Below are 25,657 nucleotides of genomic sequence, written 5' to 3'. Positions count from 1 at the left end.
TATGTCTTCTCTTTAACCCACATTGTTCTGCTTCCTTAGGAAAACTTGTGGTCCAGTCACATTTACTCTTCATTCACTCCTTTAACAAACATGCATTAAGCAACTGTATGTTCCAGTGGCAACCCCTCCGCTTACACAACTTACAGTCTAGAGCAAATAATCAAGTTGTTAAGCCAACCAGGGTGAAATTATAAATTAAGTATTTTCAAAGGAAATAACTGTGAAGAAGGAGAACACGTCACAGAGGAATCTGATTGCCTCAGTGGGCTGGGACGTGGCCTCTCTGGGAAAAGTGCCCTTTGAGCTAAGATCTGAAGGATGCATCAGGATGAATGATGCAAAGAATGCTGAGGGTAGACGTTCCAGATGGCGAGAACAGCATGTGCAAAGACCCCGTGGCAGGGGGCTCTATAGTTCTCTCTGTACACAACTACCATGGGTTTGTAATATGTGAGAGCCATCAAAAACTCCGTTTCAGAGCGTTTGTCTCATCCTTGTCAACACCACCTCCATCAACACATCGTCCTCATCGCATAGACTTCAGAATTTACACTAACTCACAGTTTCTACTCCCAAGACTTATAAGCAGAGAAACAGATGAATATATACAAACATAATCTTTTTTAATTAATAGTGAAATGACTAACACTCGCCAGCATACATTTGAAGTTAAGACTTATTTACTGCTCAAAGCATCGCATTTTCACTCAGCTTGGTTGGCCGACAACAGAGCAATTTTAAAAGTTTTATACCGTTCGCTGACCGTACCCCAGAGACATCACACAGCCCTCTGAGGTTTCCAAACTGGTGGACCTTCCCCTCAATGGGTTTTTCACATTGACTTCCTTCTTTGGATTTGGAACTAGAATGACTTTTCCATGACTTGCTTTGAAGGCTGGTTCCAATTAGACTTCCTCGGGGCTGCAAACGCTCACTCCTGTGAAGGGCGTCACATTTAAAACTTCAGTTGGAGGGTGGGGGGCTGGAAAAAAAAATGTTGCTGACTAATAAGTAAATCTCAGATCTGCGTCAAGTAACAGCCAAAAGGTCTGCTCTCTAATCACTCATTTGTGTGAATATACAAAAGCCAGTGGTAGACAGACACAATTTACAGACGGAGAAATGCAAAGAGAAGTTTCAGTGATGTGTCTGAAGCCCCCACACAGAGAGAGGGTAATGCTAGAGTTGTAGTCTAGGAATCTGAGCATCTAATTCATTCCATAATTACCTACATTCCCTGAGCTCTAATTTCTTCATTTCTAAAATAAAAGCAGTAACGTCGAACCTAACAGTAACGTTTGAAGAAATAATGACAGGGTTCAGTAGAAGCTGCCGGCATGGTGTCTGGTATGGTGTGAGCCGCACATAAATGTTAAATCTCTTCCATTCGTTATAAAAAAATTCAATGCCACATGTCTCTCAGAACAGGTGTGCTCTGAAGTGATGTCGCCAGCTTCAGCGACACCAAATTTGACAGAGAAGTCATGTTGCAGATTTCAAGAAGGAAACGTTTCTAAAGTCATGATCTAGACGGCAGAAAGGAGAAATACAGTGGCAGAAAACTGACATGAGCATCGCACACTTCCAGGAACCCTCGCCCAGGTGTTGGTGGGACGAATCGATCCAAGTAGTAATTTAGAACCTATTTACAATGCATTTGATTTTTATCATCAGTGCCAACAAAGGAAAATTAAAGGAGGGGGAACAGGTACAAACGGGCGAGGCTGGGATGAGGGCGTGAAGACTCAGCCCCAGGACAGGGTTTTCCTCTTCTCGACACTCGTAAGTCTACAGGGTATACAGGCTCTATATACGTGGTTTTCTGGAATCTTATGTGAAATATCATATGTATGCTCTATATGCGTTTTTCTAGGGACGCATTCTCAGAGGAACAAAAGACCGTTCCCCTCACACCCACACCACAAGTTCAGAATCACTGATTCAGACCAGTCTTATTCCTTAGCCCTGGCTCTTTTCAATCAGTAAAGACACACCTCCCTCTCTCCTGAACTTCTGATGTGACCGGAGCCTGACAGAACCTTTGGGGTCCCACTCTTTGTTCCCTTGGTGTCCCCAGGATGCTTCTGACATGAGGAGTTAAAGGCGGCAGGCAGAAGAACTTAAAACCAAGAGATGTCAACCTGGTGGTACTTTCAGATGAGAAGCACTGAAGCGAGGGTGAGGGGCACAGATGGTTACTAAGTCTCCATGTAGATTTTGCAGCCCTTCCTCTGGGAGCTCCTCAGGGCTGAGCCTTGGAGGAAGTGCTGATCTAAGAATGAGTCATCAGACGTTATCATCCAAACGAAGACGAGATCTCAAAAGAGCTCACGGGTGGAGCTCAGCGGGGCTCTTCCAACAGTCACCCCACCCAATGGAGCAAACCCCTCCTCGCCTTCCTCCCGCCATTTCCTCGCCCAGGTAATCAAGTGAAGGGGCGGGCAGTCTCAGTGACCCTCCTAAAGGCCACCATGAGTTACAGAGGGTCTGTCTGCTCGATGCCAGGCAATCAACACACATGGTCGTGTTTCCCCCAGCCCTCACGGACTCTCTGCAGGACAGCCTGGCTGCCAGCTCGGACGCTTCTGAGTACCAGGTCTTAACAGCACAATGTGGACTCAGAGTTGGGTCTCCTGAGTCTGATATAAATATTCTTTCTTCTATACCCATGGTCCCTAAACTTTGAACAAAAATATGGTTTTGAGTACTCTCAAAGCAGGTACACATTTTCCTTGTAAATTATACATATACAGAGATACACAAATTACCTGTAAAATATGTGTATATGTGTAGTAACATTATTGCATATATCTTATACATACTACATGTATATTGTCCCATGTAAACACATGTACGGACATGTAAATACCCCGTGGATATTACGAAATAGATACAGGTAGAAATCTGAAAGGGATCAACTAAAATTTAATAATGGGTTATTTGCCGAAGGTACAAAATTGTGTTCTTACGATCAGCAATTCTTACTAATATTCTAGGAAGCATAATGTGATTGAGTATGTCATCATTTTTGAAAATTTTGATTCAACACTCAAGATTTAACAGCTTTACTGTAATTCGTACTGTAACAGTTTACTGTAATTCGATTTACACAATTTACAGTTTACTAAATGCAGCTGATTTCCCAGTGTGGTTTTAATGGCTGTTGTAACCCAGGTGGAGGAAGTCACTGGCTGTTCCCCAAATCTTCTGTTTTCAATTTCTTCCTTCAAGCGTGCAAAAGTTTGCTGAAATTCAGCTAATACAGTTCTTTCTTTCCAGATGTTTTCGTTTACTAATCAGAAGGGGCTGCATTTTTATATCTTTAACAAATGGGTTCAACATGCCCTGAAACCTTTCTGGTTAAAATTTTCAAACTGGCTAGAACATTGTTTCCAAGTTTTTAAAGTACAAAAATAGGGAAGTCTCTAAAAGTGTTTCACTCAAAACCGTTTCCCTCAAAAACGTCACATAATGATAGAAACACTTCTTAAGACCCATTTTCAAAATGCTTTCCCCATAGCATGAACTTCTTTCAAAGTGCCCATATTTTTTTTTTCCAGTGTTGAGTTGCATTTGCCACGAAAGGACGGATTAAAGGCATCGATCACCACTAGGCAGCGCCCTCTGACAGCCACTTTTCATCCTGCGAAAGGTCAGCAACTCGGAGCACTTGTCTTTCTGCAAAAGAAAAAGAAATGTGCAATTCGTCTCTTGGTTCCCAACTGTTTTAACACTCTGCCAACAAAACAAGCAGCAAGCCTCAGGGTGGTAAGAAAGATCTTCACGGTCACTCCTTATCTTTAAATACTCTACTGTTTCAAATGTTGAAACACGTAAAAACACTTTCCCAGACATGATCAGCTTATGACTCGCCAACGTGCAGGAAGCGTATTGAAAGGAAGGAGGGACGGGACCCAGCAGAACGCCTGGTCTTAGCTCGTAGACCACGGAGCCCCGTGACCATCTGGCTTGCAGCATGATGTAAACGTGTGCATTGAACAGTATCCAAAGGCAATTTTCTTTCATATCTTTTTGGTGTAAATAGCTTTAAAATATTTCCTCCAATATTCTAACATCTTTCTTTTTAAACATTTGGGGGCTGGTAATTAGGTCTATTTATTTATTTAGAGATAATGTTTTTCATTCAGCAGGTATATTTGTCTTCTAGCACATTTAAATTATAAGGTATGATCAGCTGTCAGTGTTTTTTTTTTCTTTTTTTTTTTCAATTGCTGTATAGTCAGTTTACAGTGTTGTGTCAGTTTCTGGTGCACAGCACAATGTTTCAGTCACACACATACATTCACATACTCATTTTCATAGTCTTTTTCATTATAGGTTACTATAAGATATTGAATATAGTTCCCTGTGCTATAGAGAAGGGATAAACTGGGAGCCTGAGATTTGCAGATACTAGCTACTATATATAAAATAGATATTTGTTTATGTATCTTTAGTGGAGATGCTGGGAATTGAACCCAGGACGTCGTGCACACTAAGCACACAATCTACCACTGAGCTACACCCTCCCTGCTAATGACTTTCTTTTGCACTCCCTTCGTACATGCCCACTGCCCACTGAGAGCTCCCCCAGTCCCCCCCAGAACTCCAGGCAACACCGATCGCACCCTTTCTCCGGGCGTCATATCTGTTCCCTACACTTTGTCATTTGATGAAGATATTCTTGCCATTACCCTCTGAGACCACTCTAGAATCCAAGGATCATTACTCCTCTGTTTAAGATGATAGCCAAGGACGGTCTATGTAGAGAGGATCTCACTCTGGCTTGCCACCCCCTCGTCTACCCTCCTATGGAATACACACTCCCGGGTCCCCTCTGTAGTGTTCCCTTACCCAGCAAGATGTCATCACAGAAGGTTTTATTGTCCTTACCCTTGAAGGCATCATGTGTCCAGTGTTTATTTAGAGCTAATCTCCTTTTAAAGTGTGAATGTCTATGTTGTAGAAAAATAACCACCTTATAAATCAAGTAGCAAAAACAAGGTAACAGCTTTCTGGAGAATATCCAATAAACTCTGGAAATTTCTGTCCCATTTTCAAAAGGTCGGAGTGTAATTTAAAAGAAGAATAGGAGGGCACCAATAAAGAAGCAGCTGTACAGAATGAATAAACTTCCCTGCACCCACTAAGCGGCGACTCACATAAAAGCAAAGGTCTCTTGAACTAATGAATAGCTGTGAAAGTTAAAGATCTGGTGCAGAGAATAACGTTCAGGTGGAGGGCAGAGTCTTCCAGAATTATAACGGCACTGAAATTGAGCTCCCGGCTGGCAGAGAGACCTTTGAAAAACTATCATCTCTGTTTACTCATAGAGCAATAAAAGTCTGTAAAAGCCTATTTCTAATCATTCACTTTTTTCCACGAAACTAAAATCCCTTCCAAGACAGCACAGGACGTTCAGCACAGAGAGGTTTTCAATCCAGGACGTGAACTCACAGAGAGATGAGCCCAGGTCCGGTCGGGGGCGTTTTAGGGCTGAAGATCAGATTAGACAGTCAGAAACCCCAAGCCTTCCCGACCCAGTTCATTCACTTTATCATAAGACGCAAGTCTTTTCTTCTTTTAATCCATTTGCTCACCTATAAAAGCCCCTGCTCTTCACCGCTCATCTGTTTTGATACTGACAAATAAACCACCACGCTTCCTACCGGCGGAGCCCACACGTTCAAGATTTCAGACAGAACAAAATGCAGTGCGCTTTACCTCGTTCACGTTTGTTACTGCCGTCTAGTTGGTTTACAATGCTGGGTTAATTTCTGGTGTTCAGCATAGTGATTCATTGATACATATGCAGATATATATTCCTTTTCAGAGTCTTTTTCATTATAGGTTATTACAAGATATCGAATATAGTTCCCTGTGCTCTACAGTAGGACCTTGCTGTTTATCTATTTTATATACAGTAGTTAGTACATCAATCACTTGATAACCGGTGGCCATGAGCACAGAGCCCCGTGAAGCAGGAACTATGTGTGTATCAAGAGGTATTGTGCTCACAGAGGTCACCAAAATAATCAAAGGGAGAAAAAGTGTTCTCAGTGCCCTAGAGTCTGCACTTCCTGAAAATTCCCTACTGAACGTTTTTGCTCAGGGTAAAGATTTATTCAGGGAGCTAAACCCCTCACATCCTTAAAGCCACAAAGGACGTAGCACAATGAGCATCTGGTCTACCTCATCCAGCGCCCACCTCCTTCCTGCCTTTATTTCTTTGCCAAACAGATTACATGCAAGTGTATTTAGGGCAGAAACCTCAGTTCCTGAAACTTAAGAGTGAAAAGTCGGTGACTTACTGTTTATTAACCACCTACACTTCTACAGTATATAATAAGATAATTCTTAGAGAATAAAACACAAATGCTCTATAAAAAGTGTTAGAAACACCATCAAGAAGAGACCTTGTTGCAGCAAAGTGTGTTACAGCTCAGTTGTGTCAGGAACCTGGATCTGGGCGAGAGACCAAGCAGCACTCGGTGGGGCTGAAGAACTCAGGTTTACTACGCCAGCGGGCCCAGAGGAGTGAACACTCCAAGCTCCGGACCCCGTCTGCAGGTCTACACAGGCTCTTATCGGCTGCCAGTTTACACTTTGCAACATCATATGCAAATGAGGTGTAACAAAGTTGACTAATTAGGAACAAGCTTTGTAGAAATGGACTGATCAGGAGTGATAGAAATGGTCCATTTGGGGGTGAGCTCCATGCAAATGAGGTGCTACAAATGGACCAATCAGGAGTTAGCCCAGGGAACCAATAGAATCTTGGGGTAAGTAAGCCGTTTCAGAGGCAAAAAGCGAGATAGAGCCTCTGGGCCAGGGAACCGGATGGTGCCGGCAGGAGAGCAGTGGCCCTGTGTGGAGGTCCTGCTGGTCTTTTTCATGGGGCTTCCCACCTCAGCAGGATTTGAGAGCCAGGAAGAGGTCACTTAGATTAAACCCTTCACTCTGCAAGTGAGAGAACTGAAGCCCAGAGAAGTGACGTGTCCTTCCCAAGGTCAACCAGGAGTGACGGTACCAAGACAGGCCCTGGTGGACTACACCTGTGTCCTGTCCCCATCACGGCTCTGCTTCCTGACAGGCGAGGGACACCTACACGTAAGTGATCTAACGTATCTCCCTGAGTCTTCCTGTCACAATGTGAATAAACACACACAAGCAAAAATAATACCAAGGCTTTAGGAAGACTATTTTGTTGAACTCTCCCCTGCCCCCCAACCCCACACACCATAGAAAGCAAGCATCTCCTGCTATTTACACCCAGGAATTTATCCTTCAACTACACAATCTCACAAAACGATTTCTGGCCCTTGACTCATGCGTTCAGTCTGCTGAGGAGGCTGGTAACTCAGCACCATCCACCCTGTTAAGTGAATTTCTCCTCCTCTGTGAAAGCCGCACTATTACCCACTCCATGTCGCGCTCACACGACTGCGAGTGGGGGTGGGTCTCTTCTAGTCACACCCAGTTTCTCCTCGTTTTGTCTTCTGGGAAGAGAGACTGTTTCAGGTCACCATCCATCCACCCACTAGACCCAGACTTTAAAATGACTTGCAAGCTTTCCGACAGGCATATCTCTACGACATCAGAAAGCTGATATGACACTTGCAGAATGGTGGCATGTGAAATCAGGTCAACACTACGAGAGCTCCCGTGACCGGGAGTTCTGTTTGTCGGTAAATATTTGTTGAGCACCTGTGTGTGCTGAGTTGTGTGGCTACAGAAATCAAGACGTCTTTCAAGATCTCCAGAATTCAGGGAGACTGAATAGAGATTTCAGTGTAATGAGGACGTTAAATGGAGAACCAAAGAAACAGCCAGGGTGGGGGCAGTGTCTACGGCCAGCCGGGGGAAGCCAGTGAAGTCTTACCCCCGGGGAAGGTGATGTTTGAGCTGTTATCTGATAGCCAGGCAGAGAGAAGGCAGTGACAACATCAAACTGGGGGACTATAAATAGCTCTAACAGGGGCCAGAGGATGTGTCAGGAGCTAGGAGTCCTGGGAGATGGGGGTGCAGCCGGTAAAAAGGGGTGAGCCACCCCTTCCTCTTCTGCAGTTTCTGTTTCCGCAGAGCTCTTAGCTCCCAGATGACCCAAATGTTTAGTTTGGTTGCCCAAAGTAGATTTCAGGATTCCCAGACATGTTTGAAATTCAGCTCCCACGCACTTAGGTTTTACGCCTTTTCCAAGGACTTGGACCACCCGTGGCTGGTTTTCAGATTATCCCCCTCAGACTCCAAGCTGCTAAATTCTTCAAGCACAATCAGCTGAACAGACGGGAGCATCAGAGGCATTCTTTCCCCATTAAACAAAGAACTTTTCGGGGTTAGGGTCCGACTCCTTCTTAATGAAAAGTGATTTCCCATTTCGAAAGGCTTTCCCCTTAGACAAAATCTTTATTCCCTAAATTGTTAGTTCTTAAAATAGAGAGGAAGCCAGCATCACCTGTGGCTTCCTATATGCGTTTTGTTTTTGGAACTCTGAATCTTCCTGAAAAATGTGGCATATTTTCAGTAGTTAAATGGGAGACAAGGCGGTATGGGTGGTTCATGGGATTAAAAGTATATGCACACTTTTCTGAGACTGCTGGAATTTTTATATCCTTGGCCAGAGACTGAAAGGAGCAGAAACATCTTGGTTTTTCAAAGGAGCAGGTAAAAGTCTTGTAGTAACTCTGGATAGAATACTTCAGTTGGGTTCAAAGGGGTCAGGTCCCTTTGCATGGATAACAGAGACCACATAAAGAAGGGATAATGTTAACCATGGAAAGAAGGGGGAACTCTGTAGGCTGAGGCCTCCCAAGGACCTATGATGAAGAATAATGCCAACATCATCTTACTAGCCTTTTGTTTGCTGTGTAATTATGCTTTTCCCGCTCTGCTGGGTACTGCTTAGTGCCTAACTCTGGCTTAAATTTTAAAGGCGGTAATTAAGCCCTAGAAGCTTCTGGTGCCAAAGCTGTTCCTCGATGCTGTTAGTGCTGTAAATCGCCAAGCTGCCCCCTTGGGGCTCCTTTCCAGAAGCTGTCAGAGGCAACTCCATGTTTATGGGAGAGTCTCTCAATACTTTATACTCATGGAGATAAAATTAAGTCAAAGAACATTCAGTTAAAATGGCAGGCTAATTAAACGAGCTGTATCGGGTCCCTCCATTTAAGCCGCATCAAAGACTTCGAAGCGGCAGACTACGGGATGTCGGAGCTGTGTTCTCGCTGAGCAGTTCCGGCGTGCCGCAGGGAAGAGTTTGCTCTTTAGGTCATGGAGACGCCCTGTCTCTTCTGCGTGTGCTCAAAAAATAACGCAGGTGTTTGGAGGCCCCTGTGTCAACCCCTAAACTGGACAGGAACTGATGGAACACCAACCAGATGGTATGCTGCTCTGCTACCTGGCTGGAGGTACTGAGAAGAGAGAGCAGATGTGGTCTGTGGCCTCTGGGAATTTACAGATTAGTGGAGAAACCAATTCAATAAACAAGGGTACACTGAACAAAAGAGATGCCGTAGGAACAAGGCTGGATGCTTGGCTATAAGTAAGGGGTGTTAATCTGAGAAAACTTGAAACTGGGAAACTCTGATCGCCAAGAGGGACTGTGGGAACTGTCCAGTCCATAGATCCCAGCTTGTCTTAGTGGCTCTGCTAAGTGTTTCCCATCAGGTCCCCACTCCAAGGTTGGCAGGAGAGGTTGGCACAGCTGGCGGTACAAATCGTTCCCACATTACACTGAAACTATGTTTTTTTGTAATCAGCCAGTCCCCAGCCCCAGCCCCAATTCCATCCACAAGCAACTCTGCATACACTCACTCAGGTGAGGACTTCCTCGGTGCACCTCCCCGGCTGTATTAGCCACTCTGAGAGTGCACACAGCATCCTCCATCAATGTTCTTGCTGAAGGCTGACCAGTGAGCCTGCATCCTGGCCCCTCCCGCCTGCACTCTTCCTCTGTCCGTTCTCAGCACCTGCTGGCCCAGTCCTTCCATTCCCACCTCCCACCTGGGGTCTACTTTCTCCAAGCGACCCTCTCTGACCAGCACCTCCCAAACACCCCAAAGGGAGCCGTAGTCAGCTCCCCTGACTAGGATCAACTGTTCTGCCTTATTCATTGACTTTGTCATTATAATATGTTGGTCTTTGAGAATCAGTATCTTTCACTTTTCACAGGCTGTACAATGTGAGAGCACCATGCAATAGATGTTTACCGGGTTGAATGTAATAAATTAGACCTTGATAAATGATTTCTGAGTTATACTCTTTAGCACATTTAGAAGTGCATGCTTTACTATATTTCAACTTACTCCTTCTATCCACTCGCAGTTTAATTCTGAACAACCCACCAAAAATTTACCAAGGATTCCCCTTTCTAGTAATTGGGCATTCATTTGCACATACCTTGCATCCATTTGAGGCAGCTTCCTGTTTTCACTCACTTTAAGCAGGACAAAGACTGGGCAGAGCACAGACATCTATGAGATGCCCTGACAGAATCTCCTCCACTTTTGCCAAGTTCCTATAAAACTCCATCATTCTGCTCCCAGTTAGCCTTGGCTTGGTAACCAGCTCTGCATCGATCAGAAAGCACATGAAGTTTCCTTGGTTAAGTGCAGGCATTGATTTACTATCTGGGGTCTCGCCAATTCTGGTGCCTTCATAACAGCTGCTTAGAGAAGCAACCTTCAGAGATAATATTTGAGAATCCCTGCTATTCCAAGCACACTGACCCCCCGGGGCATTCAAGACTTGCTTGGCCACAGGACAGGGCCACCTGGCTTGCCCTGGTCCTTTATGTGTCGCTTCTGGTACAGTGTTTCCATCTCAGCACCTTGCCCGTCTACACACTCCAGAGACTTCCCTTGGGTTGACCTGTCGTCTCTGCAAATATGATGTGCCAGTTTTCATTAGAAAATGGGCAACTGAAAAGTGAAAGTTTCCAACTTGCTGTGGTAGGAAATTGAGTTACATGAAGCCTTAGAGGAAACAGTAAAGACAAAGATGAAACCGACAGTTGCAAGGCAGAGATAAACAAAGATTGTCCACATCAAGGACCTGGCAGACACAGGATGTGCACCCTTGTGTTGAATATGGCCGTTCTAGGTGAGCCCTGTGACTGACAGCAGGAAATCACCAACACCCACAGGATTCAGACGTTCCCTTATTCATCTTTGGTCGGACTTCTCGCATCCACACTGATGTGAGTTTTGCCTTCTTTGTGTCCTGTCACTATGAGCAGTGAAACTGACAAGGCAAGGTCTTCAAAGATGGGGAGACGAATTAGCGTTCTGAATAATCGGGAGTTGACCGAAGACCTGGATCTTGCAGTGAACATTGTTTTGAGAGTGAGAACCAGACAAACGTTAAAAACTCTGATTCCAGCTGCTCTTTAGAAAGCTGTAAACTCCTAGACGGCAAATCTGTGTGCTGTGCGGACTGCATCTCTCGTAGTTCTGAGCTCCTGGTGTTCAAATAGAGAACCACCACCAAAGCACCATCGCATACTGTGAGTTAACATTAGCATCACTGCCGGTGTTGCATTTCCATATCACCTTCCGCAGAAAAGCACATGCTCTTATTAGGATAATATCAAGATTGTAAAAAATATTTCTGGCAGAGCTAAATTTTTCTTTTTCTTTAGGACCAGGATTCCTACATGTAATAACAGACTGAAAACAGATTAGAAAAATTCCCTGACATAGAGAAGACTTAGCCTTACCATAAAAAAGCAGAGCGCTCAGTAAAATGCACAGACATTTCAAAAGATGTATGCCGTGGGTTGCTAGAGCATTGTGACAGTTCTTGACAGCGCTTTATGTAAAAAAAAAAAAATAATTAAAAAAAATTTTAGTAATTTATTTAGTAATTTATTTTAAGCTTAATTTTGTGCATTCATTACTGGGATAGTAATAAGAAATACACAACGTGATAAAATAGCTTGCTACCGAGGAATTACACAAACTGCTGTGTTGAGTGGTCGTTCTTCTGCATCTTTCATTTACTCGAGGGGAAAATATTATCATTTGCAGTTTCCACATTGCCAGATCACGGCGCACTCTCCAGTGATTCCTGTCTCTGTTTGTTTGGGATCTGTCAGCTTCGGCACCGCTGAGTGAGACGATCCGACTTCCCAGGCGCGGGAAGGACTCGGAGGGCTGCACTGCCACGGGAAGTTCCGTTCTCAGGAGCAGGAGCTCAGCGTCACCAGCTGATAAACCACCTTCCGACGCCACTCCTCTCTCCTCCCCTCCCCTGAAGCTAAACTGCTTGATTTCATCTTGCAACAGTACGATGTCCAAGACTGTAATCTTCACTCTATTATTTTGATGCTGAAATGCGAGCTGGAGGAGACGCGGTTATCACAGGTTTGCTTTCGGGAGCCATCGTGTCGCCTGTGCACACAGATGGATGAGGAGGTCGAATGCAGCCCCTCTCTCACCAAGACTCAAGAACAATTTCCACAGCGTTTAATATACCAACGGTATAAACAGTTTCCAAAATCATTAAGTTAAAGGAACCCTGTTTGGCCCTCGCCTGCACGTTGTCCACACTCCTTCACAACGTTCTCCGCAGCTGCCTCTCAGCCCGGAAATCAAAATGTTTAAATGTCATTATGCTGCCAGCACAGTCTGATCGTCCTGAAAATGGAGTGAAAGCATCTCCCTCCAAAAGGGCCTGTTTACTGATTCTAACGTGGGTTCCTGCTCCCCGAGCTTGGGGCTCTTGGAGGGGTGGGCGAGAGGATTCTGGGCTCGGACAGACTTGAGCTTTAAATCCTGATACACTGGCACTTAATCTCTCCTCTCCTAAACCTCGTTTTCCTCAACTGTCAGCGTGGGGAAAGTAGTAACTTCCTCAAGTAACTGCGGTGATAATTCAGTGAGATGACTCGTGTACAGAGCTCAGCTCAGCGATTTACTCAAACACGAGTTCACTGAGAACTGACTCTGTGCCCGAATCTAAAGACACAGCAGAAGAGAAAAAAGCAATCAACATGACCTGTCCTCCCCAAGCTTACATTCTCGTGGGGGAGACAGAAAATGCACAAGGTAAATACGGACAATTCATAGTATTTCTGATGAAAAAGCAAATGCTTTAGTCCATCCTCTGGTGGCAAGGTGGCCCTGGAGGGAGGAGATTTGTTTGTTTTGAGAAAAGAACCTTGGGGTGTGATGATCAGGTCCTGCCCTTCTAAGACCAGTGAGCACAGTGCTTTTCTTTGTCCTAATGGACTCAGCCTAGTTCCTCTGCTGAGTAGGTGTGAAACATTTTGTTCCACGAATTAATGTTTTCTTAAATTTCTCCTAAAAACGATCAGCTGCACATATGCTTACGTGTCTTATAAAATGTTTCCATTTCAGTTCATTCGTGTGAATTACGGGGACGGCACAGATCAGCCCATTTACATATGAAGGATGCCCTGTTTCAAGTCAGTCCGTTGACAGGTGCCAAGTAGCACCAATGTCTGTATTTAGACAGTGTCAGCACTTGATCGTCTACGCGGACAGTGGGGAGAGAACGGATCGCTTTGCTCAGATTGTGGCCGAGAGACTCCTGATTAGCACCTGGCAGAGAACAGCACAGACCCGCTGTCAACGCCACACCACGCCAGCTTCACGCCTCTCAGCTACAGGGATTCATGACGGGGAGTCAGAGTGGGTAACTCGCAAAGCAGTTTTTTCAAACCATTTGTAGAAAGCTGAGGTTTTACTAAGAGTTAACCTATGCAGAAGAGACATTTAGAAATGTCAGCCAGCTAAGCATTTTGGGAATTGTAACTTAAATGAACCCCATGCCAATAGGAATTTTCATACGGGCTGAAAAAAAAAAACCTCACTTCTAAGTAGCCTGGATAATGCAGAATGTAGTTTCATTCTCAGCACATGTTCTGATACCACCTGCTGCTTGGAAGACGATTTTTGAAGGTACTATTGGAGAGACTTTCAGGCAAGAGAGCTGTGTCAGTTTAAACTTGGACACACGTCCTCTGTTCAAAACACAGAGCAAGGACAGGTAAACGAGAAAATCGTGGCGTAACTCAAAGTTAAGGTGAACACCTCCACTGATCAGAAAAGGCAGAGAAACACAAAGTGGGCAGTGGGGCTGCAGCCTAAGGCTCACTGGGCTCTGGAGTGGGACCCAAACAGCTGTAACTGGGAGCTCTGTTCTTTGGGGAAAGGGTTCCATGAGGGATGGGGCGGGAGATGGGCTCAGGGCTTGGAGCCAAAAGCCAGCGTGGACCTTCTCCAATGGCAAGGTGAGGTTGACCCTAGCAGAACGGACTTGGAAAGCAGCAGGATGAGGACAGAGACTAGCCACTGGGGAGTGAAACACAGGGGCGGATGATTGGCTCCGTGACTGGGTATCACCATGGGCCAGGAATGCTCCCCTCCCCAACAGGGTAAGACCTGGTTCTGTTGCATCGGGCCACGGGACGGATGCAAGTACTTGCCAAACCATTAATTCAATAAGCAGGAGAGGGAAAGAGGAATAAATAAAGACAAAACCAAACCTCCACTCAAAGTGATCCTGAAAACGAAAATTCCAAACCCATAAAAGCCACCCAATGCTAGAAAAGCAGGGCAAAACGTTCAGGGTGGAAGTTCCTTTCGAGTTTGTGGAAGTTTCCGGGTAGAATGCTAGCATGTAGAAGTCAATAGAGTTCCCAGGAGTAGCCAACAAAATAGAAAAAAAACCCGCAAATTATAAAATATATAAGGAATGTAGTTAATAAAATACGTGTAAGACTCTTATGGAGAGAGACAGCACAACATATTGAAGGATTTAAAAAAGATATAAATGAATTAATGATTATGCCGTCTCCCGGACAGAAGGAGGCAACAGGATAAAAGAAGTTAATGCTCTTCAAATTTCCCCACAAATTTAATCTAATTCCAATCCATATTCCAACTGAGTTGTCCATGGAATTCAACAAGTTATGCCCAGAATTGATGATGGAGAATGAAAGGTCAAAAAAAAGTCAAGGCGACTGGAATAAGACGGAGAGATTCCCTTTCTAAGTGTCACGGGTTTACGAAGCCAGAATACTTCGTGCGGTAACGGCATAGGGATGGGCAAACAGACCCGTGGAGCGGAATACAGCGTCAGGCACAGACCCACACGTATGTGTGAACCTGAAACATGACCAGGTGAGGTGGCAGGCCAGTGGGAAAAGGACAGGTTCTTGGGGCCATTAGAATAGAGCCATGTAACTGCCTCACTCCTTCCGTTCCTGCACTGTCTCCACACTCATCAGAATGGCAATAAGTACAAAAACACTGCCAAGTCCTGATGAGGACGTGGAGCAGGGAAAACTCTCAGAGGGCAGCAGTGTCGTCAACTGGTACCACCGCTCGGAACAACACTGGAAATGCCAACCCCCACATATCCTAGAGAGACTGGAGAAGGTGAAACGTCTTAACTTTTGAAAGGAAATATGAGGAACCATCTCAATGTCTTTGGACTAGAAATGGTTTCCTAAACATTCAGAGAGTAAAAGTTAAGAATCGTAAAGGAAGGCAATGACATACTGAAGGCCGTGGAGACAAAGACCTTCCTGAGTTCCGACGGACAAAATGAAGTAAAAGGATTAAAAACGGAGCGGAGGGACAAGTTTGCAACACAAACAGTTGGTATGGGGTTAACGTCAAGCAGTTATCTTTTAAAACCCTTAAAAATCAAGGGCCGGCTGTGGGGGAGTGTAGAGGGGGAGAGAGTGAGGACCGCCTGCACGGATTATGAGCAGGCACTCACAAAAGAAAGAGCAGAAATGGCCAGTAGGCGTATAAGAAGATGGTCACTTCACCAGTGACCAGAGACTAGTCACTGATTAGAGATACATGAATGGAAACGATCTTGAGTTACCATCAACAAACTCTGCCAAGTCTGGACGAGGGTGTGGCGCAGGGGAGACGCTCATCCACTCAGGCAGGAGCGCAAACCGGTACCGACGCCTGGGACGTGACCGCAGTGCCCAGTGAGGTCGAGCAGGTGCACAGTCCGCGCCCAGCGGTTCCACCATCCGAGACGTCCTTCAGCAACACTGCGGCACGTGTGCAGAGGAAGACCCATACAGATCTTCACAGCCGCGTCCTTTGAAATAACAGAAGAATGGTCCACCCATAGAAGGGATGTCAGCCATGGTATAGTTGATGGAATTTATGTGGTAGTGAAAAGAGATGCATTAGATAGTTAGACGGACACGCATAAATCTCGTAAATATAATGCTGAACAAACAGAGTGAGTTGCAATACAATGCAAGGAGGATAACACTCACTGACGTGCTGAAAACCCCCAAGACGGTGGTGGACGTTACTGCGACTGCATTAAAATGCTGTCACGGGGTAAAAATTGTGTCTAGAAATGGAAAACAGCAAAACTGGAATTGTGGTTCCCTCTGGGATATGAGGGAGGCTAACACAGTCAGGGAGGAGACAAAGCGGTTTTCAACTCCATCTGTAGGACTTTATAAAATAGGAAATCTGAAGCCAAGGACGGCAAAATGGTAATATTTCTAGAATCTGGGTGGATGGTATATAAACATGTGTTATGTTGAATTACTTAGAAATTACACCGAAGACATTAGCTACATAAAAATACTTAACGCCACCCCAGAGAACATGATTACAAAATAACCTCTAGTGGGGATTTTTCAATGGGATAAACAACTTGATTTCAATGTTGCCTAATATATACACATGGAAATATGATAAAGTGGTAACTGGACGTAGTGAGATAACGGGGCAATTTAATGACTGCCCAAGACTTTCCAAGTTTTCTTTAATGTACACACGTTACTTTAATCACCAGAAAGAACATTTTAAACTTCGACATTCAAGCCACGTCGTAAGTCAAAAAAGAATCACGTTGCAAGCCTCCCGACCCCACGAGGCTGGTGGATTTCCCGGGCTCCAGAGATGGCCGGGTTACACCGGAATATTTTGTCATTATTATTTGCACATCGGGTGTGACTGTAATGACAGCTGCCTCCGGGCTCAGGCTGGTTCTCTAGGAAAGAGACCCTGAGATACGCTCACAAGTTGAAGCTTTGCTGGTGGAACCCCAGGGAAGTCAGGCACGGGAGGGAGGAAACAGTGCAGAGCAGTGCACGGCGGAGCCGGCCGTGACCCACGCAGGAGCAGGGCTCACTGCTCAGACACGAGGGAGGTCTCTGGACAGACCGCCCAGACCACCCTATGGGGGAAAATTCATCCGGGGGAGGATGGTAGAGGAATTTATTTGCTGGCTGGATCCTGTCTCCAAGCTTGCCCGTGGGACCTTAACTCGCTGCACGGCCAGTTTCTGTCACCCGAAGCAGCCAGGGTCCACATCCGGGGCTTCGTCTGGGTCCAGGCACGATGGGAGGAGCTGCAGCTTTGATGGGGCTGGCGCAATGGGTTCTAAGCACTAGAGGGCTTGTGGCTGCCCCAGGGGAGCGGGTGAGAGGGCGCGCGGGACCCCATCCTCACCCTGGGGGAGACCACGACAGCTGGCGGTGTCGGGACGTGAAGTAACAGCCACAGAGACCGGGTTTATCCATAAAGGAGATGCAAGCCTGAAAATCGTGCAGGCAACCAAACCTGGGGAGGTGCACTGATGAACCCAACACGGTCAGTGTAGTCCTGTGTGCGAGTCAGATGCACCTACTGTCCCGGGAGAGCAAGCCTCTCAGCCTGAGAACAAGAGGCCCTCGTTTTCTTCCCAAGAGGGCAAGTCCAATGTCCCTGCAAACGATAAAGGAAGGCGCGCAGCCCTGACTCACCGTGTATCCATTATGGTCCCATACGCCTTCTGACTTCTTCCTTGATACTATGCTCTGGATTTCGGCCTTGTTTGTTGTAGACCCACATCTGGAAACCATCCCAGGTCCTCACTGGACCTGCTCCAAGCCATCCTTACAAGGATATTAAATCCCAAGTCACAGGTGAATGCCCAGCGCCCCAAACCCCCCACATCCAGGCTTACGTCCTGCCCAGCTTGGTCTGACCCCTCACCTGCTCCCACGTCAGCCCCCCGGCTCCTGCCAAGCGTGTAAGCCACGTCCCGTCATCCCTGTGGTGTGCGGGCTGTCCTCCCCACGTCAGGGTTGTCACCCCCCGCCCGGCTGTGCTGAGATGTCCGGTTCACGGGGAAGGGACTGTGGGGAGGGAGCGGGCGGGGGCACATCGGGAGAGCAAGTCGTGCCATTTTGCAAAGCGCCTGCATCAGGCGCAGTTGTTCTCCGGTGTCCGGGGTGGGGGTGTGTTTCTGCTAACCCAGAGGCGTTGGGGCAACACAGGATTCTTGGCTTGTGGTGCCCAGGGGACCCCGCCCCAGGTTGCCAGAGGTTCACACTGTCACCGGCGGGGCCCTGGCTCTGCAGAAGGCTGCACCCGTCACATCCTCTGCCGCTCGGCCATCTTCTGACCCTGGGCCTGACTTCTCAGCGGTCTTCCCTGTGGCCGCAGGAGCAGAGAGCATCTCTGAGGGCTGTCTGAGATGCAGCCAAACTGACAATCTGCCTTCCTACGCCGCTGCTTCCCTTTCCCTTGATGAATGTCATGGGCCCTGCCCGCGGCCTGGCCGCCCACCCACTGTTCTTCCAGAGCGTCAGTGCCTGGGATGCCGTGGACGGGACTCGTCCTCCCTGCGGACTGGGAGCCCCGGGGTCCCCACGGCTTTCAGGCAGGTGGCAAGCTGATCCCACATGCCATCTGAAGGCTCTGTTTTCTAGAAAACTCCAGGCAGCTACTATCTTATCTGGGGTTCCAAAGGGAACCAGGTCTGAGGCAAGACTCCTATGCTAGCGTATTCACTGTGGAAGAAAATTCCAGGGCAGCAGGAATGAGGGAACGTGGAAATCGAGGCAGGGAGAGGGAAAGCATGCACAAGCTGGTGTGTCGTAGGGCTGGCCTCTGTTTAGGGAAGATGGTTCCCCCAGTAGGTGAGACCCGTCGGCCCCCAGATGGATCACACAGACCGACCACGTTCATGCCAGCTCCTTCCCACCTCCTTCCTGGATCCCAGCTGATGCTCAGGAGACTCACTCCTGGAGAGTCAGCTTTCATCACCCAGTCCTTCTGGTCAGATGTGGTTCCTGGAAGCCAAATCCTGCAACTTGAGGTGTGTATTTCATTGGAATCCAGAGATGGTGGGAGGAACCCCAGCTCTCAAGGGTTTGACTGGGTCGAGCCTTGGTCCCTAAGGTTCCCACTGAGGGGGGCAGTGATGGAGGCAGGGAGATGGTGGCCAAGACATTCTGATGAGGAATGTCCAGTCTCACCCTAGAGTCACCCAAGGTCACGTCCACAGAAACAGTATTTGTAATGCAGCCTTTGCACCTCCCTTAAGGATGCTCTTCCACAGCCTTGGAATCAAATAGGAGCAGTGCCAAAAACCAGTACAAAGAGGAAGCAGCATCCAGGGACCAGAAAGTTGCAAACAACCTTGCTACCTTGCAAAAATGAGAAATAGGCTTTCGGTGGCAACACGGAGAGAAATGTAAATTTACTTTTTGCCTTGATTCATTCAACTTAGAGGTCTGGAAAAGAGTTAGGTTTCCATGTTCCTGTGTAGTCAGTCCTTAAATGTGTCATCAAAGACCTTCATCCCAAATAGAAACACAGTGGTCGTGTGTACTCTGCCACGTAACCCTGGCCGATCTGCCTCTGGACCGTTTTGAGAAAATGACCAAAAGTGCTTCCCACTTCTGTCTGCCCTCTGAGGCTTTGTTTTGTTATTAAATCTTTACAAAGAGGAAAAGTTCTCATAATTAAAAATGAAACCAAAAATTGTATATGCAGAACTTAACTGTCCACAGGGCAAGAGAATGTATTTAAAGATGCCTGGGATCGCGGGTGATGGGGAGGAGGAACTGTTCAGCGTTCGCCCACCTCCTCTCCCCACATGCCTCTTACCCCCTCACCTCACCTGTCCCCAGGGGTGCTACCCGAGGCAGCCGCGGATGAGGGGAGAGAAAGCAGCGTGTTCCCTGGCGACAGAGACCCCGAGACGGGTGCGAAGGTGTCTCTCCCTCTTCCAACGTGGACGCCCAGGACCTGTCTGTGACACACTCAGGGCAGTGACATAAAATAGTGTTCCAACTAATGCACCAAGTAATCATAAAATAACTAAAATCATGGAAAATGGGAAGGCTAGAGGCCCTCTTGTGAGCATACAGAGTAATGTTTTAATACAAAGAATAAACACAAGTTCCTAAGTAACAAGTTTTCAGAGCTGGCAGGTGACCTTGAGACGTAAGAGGATTTTGAGAACCATGGTTATTAAAACCCTATAAACACTGGCTTTAGTGCCTGGCAGGAGGGAAAAAAAAATAATCTTAACACAAACCTTAAAAATAATACTTAATAAGTTTCTCCACAAAGACACAAACACCACCATAGAATTTATTTTCACTTTATTAACAACGTGGCTTACAATTTTCTTCAAGTAAAAAGGGTTTCTTTTTTCTCATTTAGAATAAAAATTAAAATATAACTCTGATATAGATTTTCATTTATTTACATGAAAACATATATACAGAATACAATCTTACAGCAAACCAACAACATGCCCTTCGTCCTGCAAACCTCGAAAGCAAAAACACCAATTTTTTTTCCCTTTTATGCACCAAAACACACAAGATACGAATCAAATTCCGATACAAACTATTCAAACTGGAATGCGAAACAGCAAGAGGGCTTTGGACGGTCACGAGGACAGAGAGTTTACGTTTCCAGACATCATGCCACTCCCGTTTTGCAGAACAAACGAGACAACTGTTTTTTTCTGTCACTTAAAACATTTTGTCTCCAGTTTCCCATCATCAGGTGACTTTCAACAAGCACTTGTCAGAACTTCACTTTTTCTTCAACGCGCCTCTTCGGGCCGTAGGAAGCCCCCCTCCGTCCGGCGACAGAGGTCCTGACCTACTGGCACTCGCTGGTACCCGATCTTGGCCATTTTTAAACAAAACCAGTGAGACAGAAAGTGTGCGTCTCAGGGAAGTGCGTTACTGCTGCTCATCTAAACCAGAGACGCCTTTACGAACCAGAACCCAAGGCAGCACCGTGCGTCAGCACTTTGAATTTTTAGGTCAGTCAACTGGGTCAAACTTGGCACAATGTGATCATATCACGTCGTGTTCCAGCTATGGGGTAAAGCAACTCCAGGGGCCAAAGCTGGGAGGGTTAACCAACCAACCTGAAAATTCAACCGAGCTGAAGGGAGTAAAGCAATTTTCAGAAAAGTCTTGAACAGAAAAGAACAGTGAAGGAAAAAGCTAATCGTTCCACTGTGACAGTTGCCAACAGAGCCTTCCTTTGCTGTTTGATTATTGCACAAAAGAGTCAGGGGCCGTGTATGTCTCTGCAAAGATATTTTTCCCTTCAAAACTACAGATACCTTAATTTACCATTTTTCCCCCCAAATAACTGCACGCTTGGTCACAACTTTCTCAAGACAAGAAAGCAAGACTGGAGCTTAGATTCTCCATCTTACCCAAATAGCAACCTGACGTTCAAACCGCAAAGATTTTCGCACGAGCGCTTTTCTAAGTTCTATCGACAGAAATAAATACAAACGGGTGTTCTACCAACGAAGTGTGAAACCCCCAAAAGGCCTCCAAAACAAAGGGAGAACAGCCCTCAGGAAGGGGTGTTTGGTTTAAGAGGTAAAGGCCAGCCTCAGCACAGCCTGATAACACTCAAAACTCTAGGACGTGAATTCAGGAAACGGAACCAGCCTTCAAAGGCGGATCACGATCAACCTTCCAGAGACTGCAGGGAGGTGGCGGCGGTGAAAAGATCTGAGTCATTTTCATTTATTGAACAAATCAAAGCAAACACAGGAAATCACCCCTCAAACATGGTCACATAAGGCAAAACAACCGCACAGCTGTACAGCTCAAAGACGCAGAGCGAGTCCAACCTGGAGCAAATGAACCCAATTCTAGAAGTGATGGATAAGTTCTCTGTTGCTATTTTTCTTTTAAGCGAAGACGTTCTCCTGTAAATGCCGGTTATGCTTTGCTCTTTTCGGGTTGTTTAGGTTGACACTTCTGTGGATAGGATGTTTCCCTAACACAGGATAAAGGCGGTCAAGAGGTCAGAGGTCGACTCAGGCTCTGCTGGTTTTAGGGCAGGATCGAGGGAGGAACTCTCAGCATTAAAGGCGAGGCTGCATTTTTATTTCTGCTTTTCAGGTTATACGCGCGGCCCAGACCGCGGAGTGACTGCTTGGCCCGGAGGGGAAACACGCTTCTCGGCCAGTTCCGGGAGGAGAGGGGCCACGCAGTATGCGCAGGACCCAGGCACACACGAGGGAGGACTCTGGTCCCAGCGTTGTCAGAGAGACGGTGGGGGATCAGAGCATCTGGGGATGAAGAGGGGAGAGGGCATCGCTGGCCAGACGCTTTAGCCCAGAAACGCTGGGCGCAGGCGGTGGTGTGATATGGACTCTTCCTGCCAAAAGGAGACAGAACAGTAACACGCAGTAGAACGGTCCTGGGAAACCGGCCCCTTTTCTCAGACAAGAGCTGGTAAGAGGTGAAGCCTATGGAGACATGAACATGATCTTCAAGCAAGCACACCCACTGTCACCAAAATCCCCCAAGAATCGGAGTTGGAGGACACTGACAATGCTCAGAGCAGAAGCATCTTCTTGGCCCTGAAAGGTTTCCGGGCTCAGGGAGGGGCTGGGAAGTGGCAGGTGGCAGAGACAGGCTTCGTGACGCTGGCCGCAGGGCCCGGCCTCTTCTGCCTCGGCCGCGGCATCTCCTCCCCGGCACACACCAAGCGGATGTGATCCGCAGAGACTGAGGACAGGGAGAGTCTCGGGAAGCAAGAAATGTGCCCCCACAACGGGTGGCCATGGCTCACCAGGGCTGCCCGGCGGGAGGGCTCCAGCTCCCCTGGGTGGGCTCCTGAGACGCCCCCCGGGGAGCTGTTATTGGAAAGGGCTGGAGAAGGTGATGCTCATTCTGAAGGACCACGCTGGGCAGCAGCCCTCGCCATCCTTCACTCCTGTCCCAAACGCAGCAGGAACAGCTCAGCTTGAAAAGGCCACCGTGATGGATTGTAAACGCGTCCACGGCAGGAAAATGCCAAAGACCTTGAACAGGATGCTCCTCCCAACTGTTGGACAGGGTTCCACTCCACCGGGCTGGGCACTGAAGGCCAAAAGCACGTGGCTGAGAGGCTGAGGAGGCAAGGGTCGGGGAACCAAGAGGGGATCAAAATTTGCGCTCAGAGGAGAGAAATCCAAGTGCCAGCCAGGCCCGAGTCATCGCCAGTGATTCCTGTCTGCACGGACCAGGACACAGGTCTGTGCCACCCAGGCGTCCAGGCAAGGTCCCCTGCCAGACGCTGAAGCCTAACTGCAGGAACCAGCCACGGGGAGCCTATAGTATCCACCACTACGTGTCTTCCATTCTCATCTGTGTCAGTGACAGAATGTCGATCAGGGTTTACATTTGTAACGAAGCGTCTCAAAGTCTGACAGATAACCAGGCCTCCGTGTGGAGCAGAAAGGAGAGCAGCTCGTCAGCCCCCCCAGGACAGCGTCACCAGCGCTGCTGAGACCCTCGTGTAAGAGAAGGGATCAAGGTGATCATGGCCAGGAACTAAGAGAAGGGTGGGCAGCCCCTGCTTCTCACGTCCACCCTGGACAAGGTGCGGGCCCAGCTTCCTCGTGTTTAAGTTTAAAAAGGCATTTGGGCGACTGCCACCGCAGAGTACGGGAGTCTGTTTGGGTTTGAAAGAATATTTCGAATCCCTCCCGGGCGTGCACAGACGCGGTGCCTGGTACAAGAGGCCAGCCGGTTCCCCGAGCCACAGATCTCGCTGCAAATGACAGGATGGGCCGGATGCAAACTGCCCGAGAAGTGTCCTGAGCCACCTCTAAGCCAGGGTGAGCTGGGGGACTCACAGGGTCACTGTCCTTTTTCTCCCCGTGGCCCAGCTGGCCCCTTCCCAGACAGCACGGGCAGGACGCTGCCACCGCCAAGCTGGCAGGAGTTCAGACCTGTCCCTTTACGGGAGGAGGTCCAGAGTGAGTCATCGTCAGCCAGGATCATAGCACAGGCCGCTGGCCGGGTCAAGAGCTGGTCCTCACCCCATCGCAGAGGCGTGTGCAGGGCGGGGCTGACGAGGACTGCACTCCTCTAAGGGGATGCAGCTGGGGTACCCACAGCTTCCCTCAAGCCCCTCTCGCTCGCTCTCCGTGATTCAGCTCTGCCTCCGGTGCACAACTCAGCATTCCCCGAGAGACTGAGAGTCCCTCCCTGCCCTGGTCACAACTAAACCGGGACGTCAGAGATCTTGGAGGTTCCATAAAAGACGGCAGGTACACCTCCTCGCTGCAGACTTCCAGATGTGCCCGTCACGCAGGAAAATCCGTCTCCCCGCGGTGGTGCGCGGCCTCCTTCACTGCCCAGACCCCCTCCGGGGCTCCTCTGACAGGGGGAGTCCTTCCTTCTCTAGCCATCCCGGAACGGCGCCCGGAGCTGCGCGGGAGAGCAGGCGGCGGTGGCGGCCGGGCGCACGTGGGCGTGAAGGAGGCGTCTAGGAACACAGCGCGCCTGAGGGAGCACAGCCAGGCTCCTCCTGCGTCACCGCGGAAGAGACATCGCCCGCCTCAGTTTTCAAAAGGCCGTGGGCCTCGGCTGAGGAAACCCTGCACAGAGGAAGCCGCCCGGCTCGGGTGGGGGAAAGGCGGGGAGCGGGTTTGGCGCCAGCGCTGTGAGTCACACGCTCCAGGAGCCGCCGCCGCCGCCGCCGCCGCCGCCGCCGCCGCGGTGCCCGGGGGGGCTTTGGAAACGAGGGAACACGCAGAGGCTGGTGGACGGAGGAGGCCCTCGTGCTGCTCGCCCTGGGGGGACACTCAGTGCATGGACCATCTCATGCATCCCGGGAAAACAGAAGTTCCTGTCCTGGAACCCCCCCCCCCCCCAGACCCGGCACGGCCGAGACGGCAGGCCGCCCGGGCGCGGGCGCCGTCAGTTGGCGTACTGGGCGTAGAAGGCCACCTTGACCCTCTCGATCTGGTGGCACAACTTGATGGCCGGCCCCAGCTTCAGCTCCATGCACTCCTGCACCGTCGGGAGAGTCAGCAGCAGGAGCGCCTGGCCGTCGATGTCCTGCGGGAAGACAAGCCGGGTTAGAGCCGAGGGGGGGACGGTGCGCACCGGGACACGCGAGCCGCGGGGGTGGGGGCGCTCGTCTCCTCCCAGCCTGGGGAGCGCTGGCTCCGAGGGCCTCTTCCTTGACGGCTGTCTCATCTTTCCGTTCATAAAATCTTTTCGCCAAGAAATGTCGGCTACGGTGAAATGCACCAGCCTGGGCAGGAGGGGAGGAAGAGCTGGAATGGGTGGGCTGGGGCCGCCATCTCCCCGGAAGCCCCCCGCCCCCAGACCCAGCCCGTCCTGTGCGCGGTGTCCCTCCTCCGCTCTGCTGTGACCCGTGAGCACTGAAAAGGGCTCTCCACTAACAGGAAACTCCCTCCCCGGCCAAGCTCTGCCAGTTCATCATCGGCAGGGCACAGCACCATCCTCCAGAGAACACGCGCAGTCGGACACGCGTGCCCCGCCCACCATCTGCATTTCCACACCCGCGTCACCCAGAACGCGGGTTCGGGGTCCACTTCCCTGGGCTGTCGCCTGTACCCTTCTGCTTCCACACACCGGGCC

The 25,657-nt window shown here is 48.5% G+C and overlaps 1 protein-coding gene across 8 annotated transcripts in view; it reads right to left on the bottom strand.

Moving 5' to 3' along the window:
- Window positions 1–20,372: 20,372 nt before the first annotated feature.
- Window positions 20,373–25,657, bottom strand: part of SFMBT2 (Scm like with four mbt domains 2) — a 150,674-nt gene continuing 145,389 nt past the window's right edge. For all 8 annotated transcript variants that reach the window (XM_074358342.1, XM_074358341.1, XM_074358344.1 and 5 more), the window contains one exon: window positions 20,373–25,108. In XM_074358342.1, coding sequence (XP_074214443.1) covers window positions 24,968–25,108 — 141 coding nt within the window. In that variant the 3' untranslated portion in view covers window positions 20,373–24,967. The remainder of the gene's footprint in view (window positions 25,109–25,657) is intronic.

The sequence above is a fragment of the Camelus bactrianus genome, chromosome 35 (genome assembly GCF_048773025.1).
Source record: "Camelus bactrianus isolate YW-2024 breed Bactrian camel chromosome 35, ASM4877302v1, whole genome shotgun sequence".
NCBI lineage: Eukaryota > Metazoa > Chordata > Mammalia > Artiodactyla > Camelidae > Camelus > Camelus bactrianus.
This window is presented reverse-complemented; position numbering and strand designations above follow the sequence as displayed.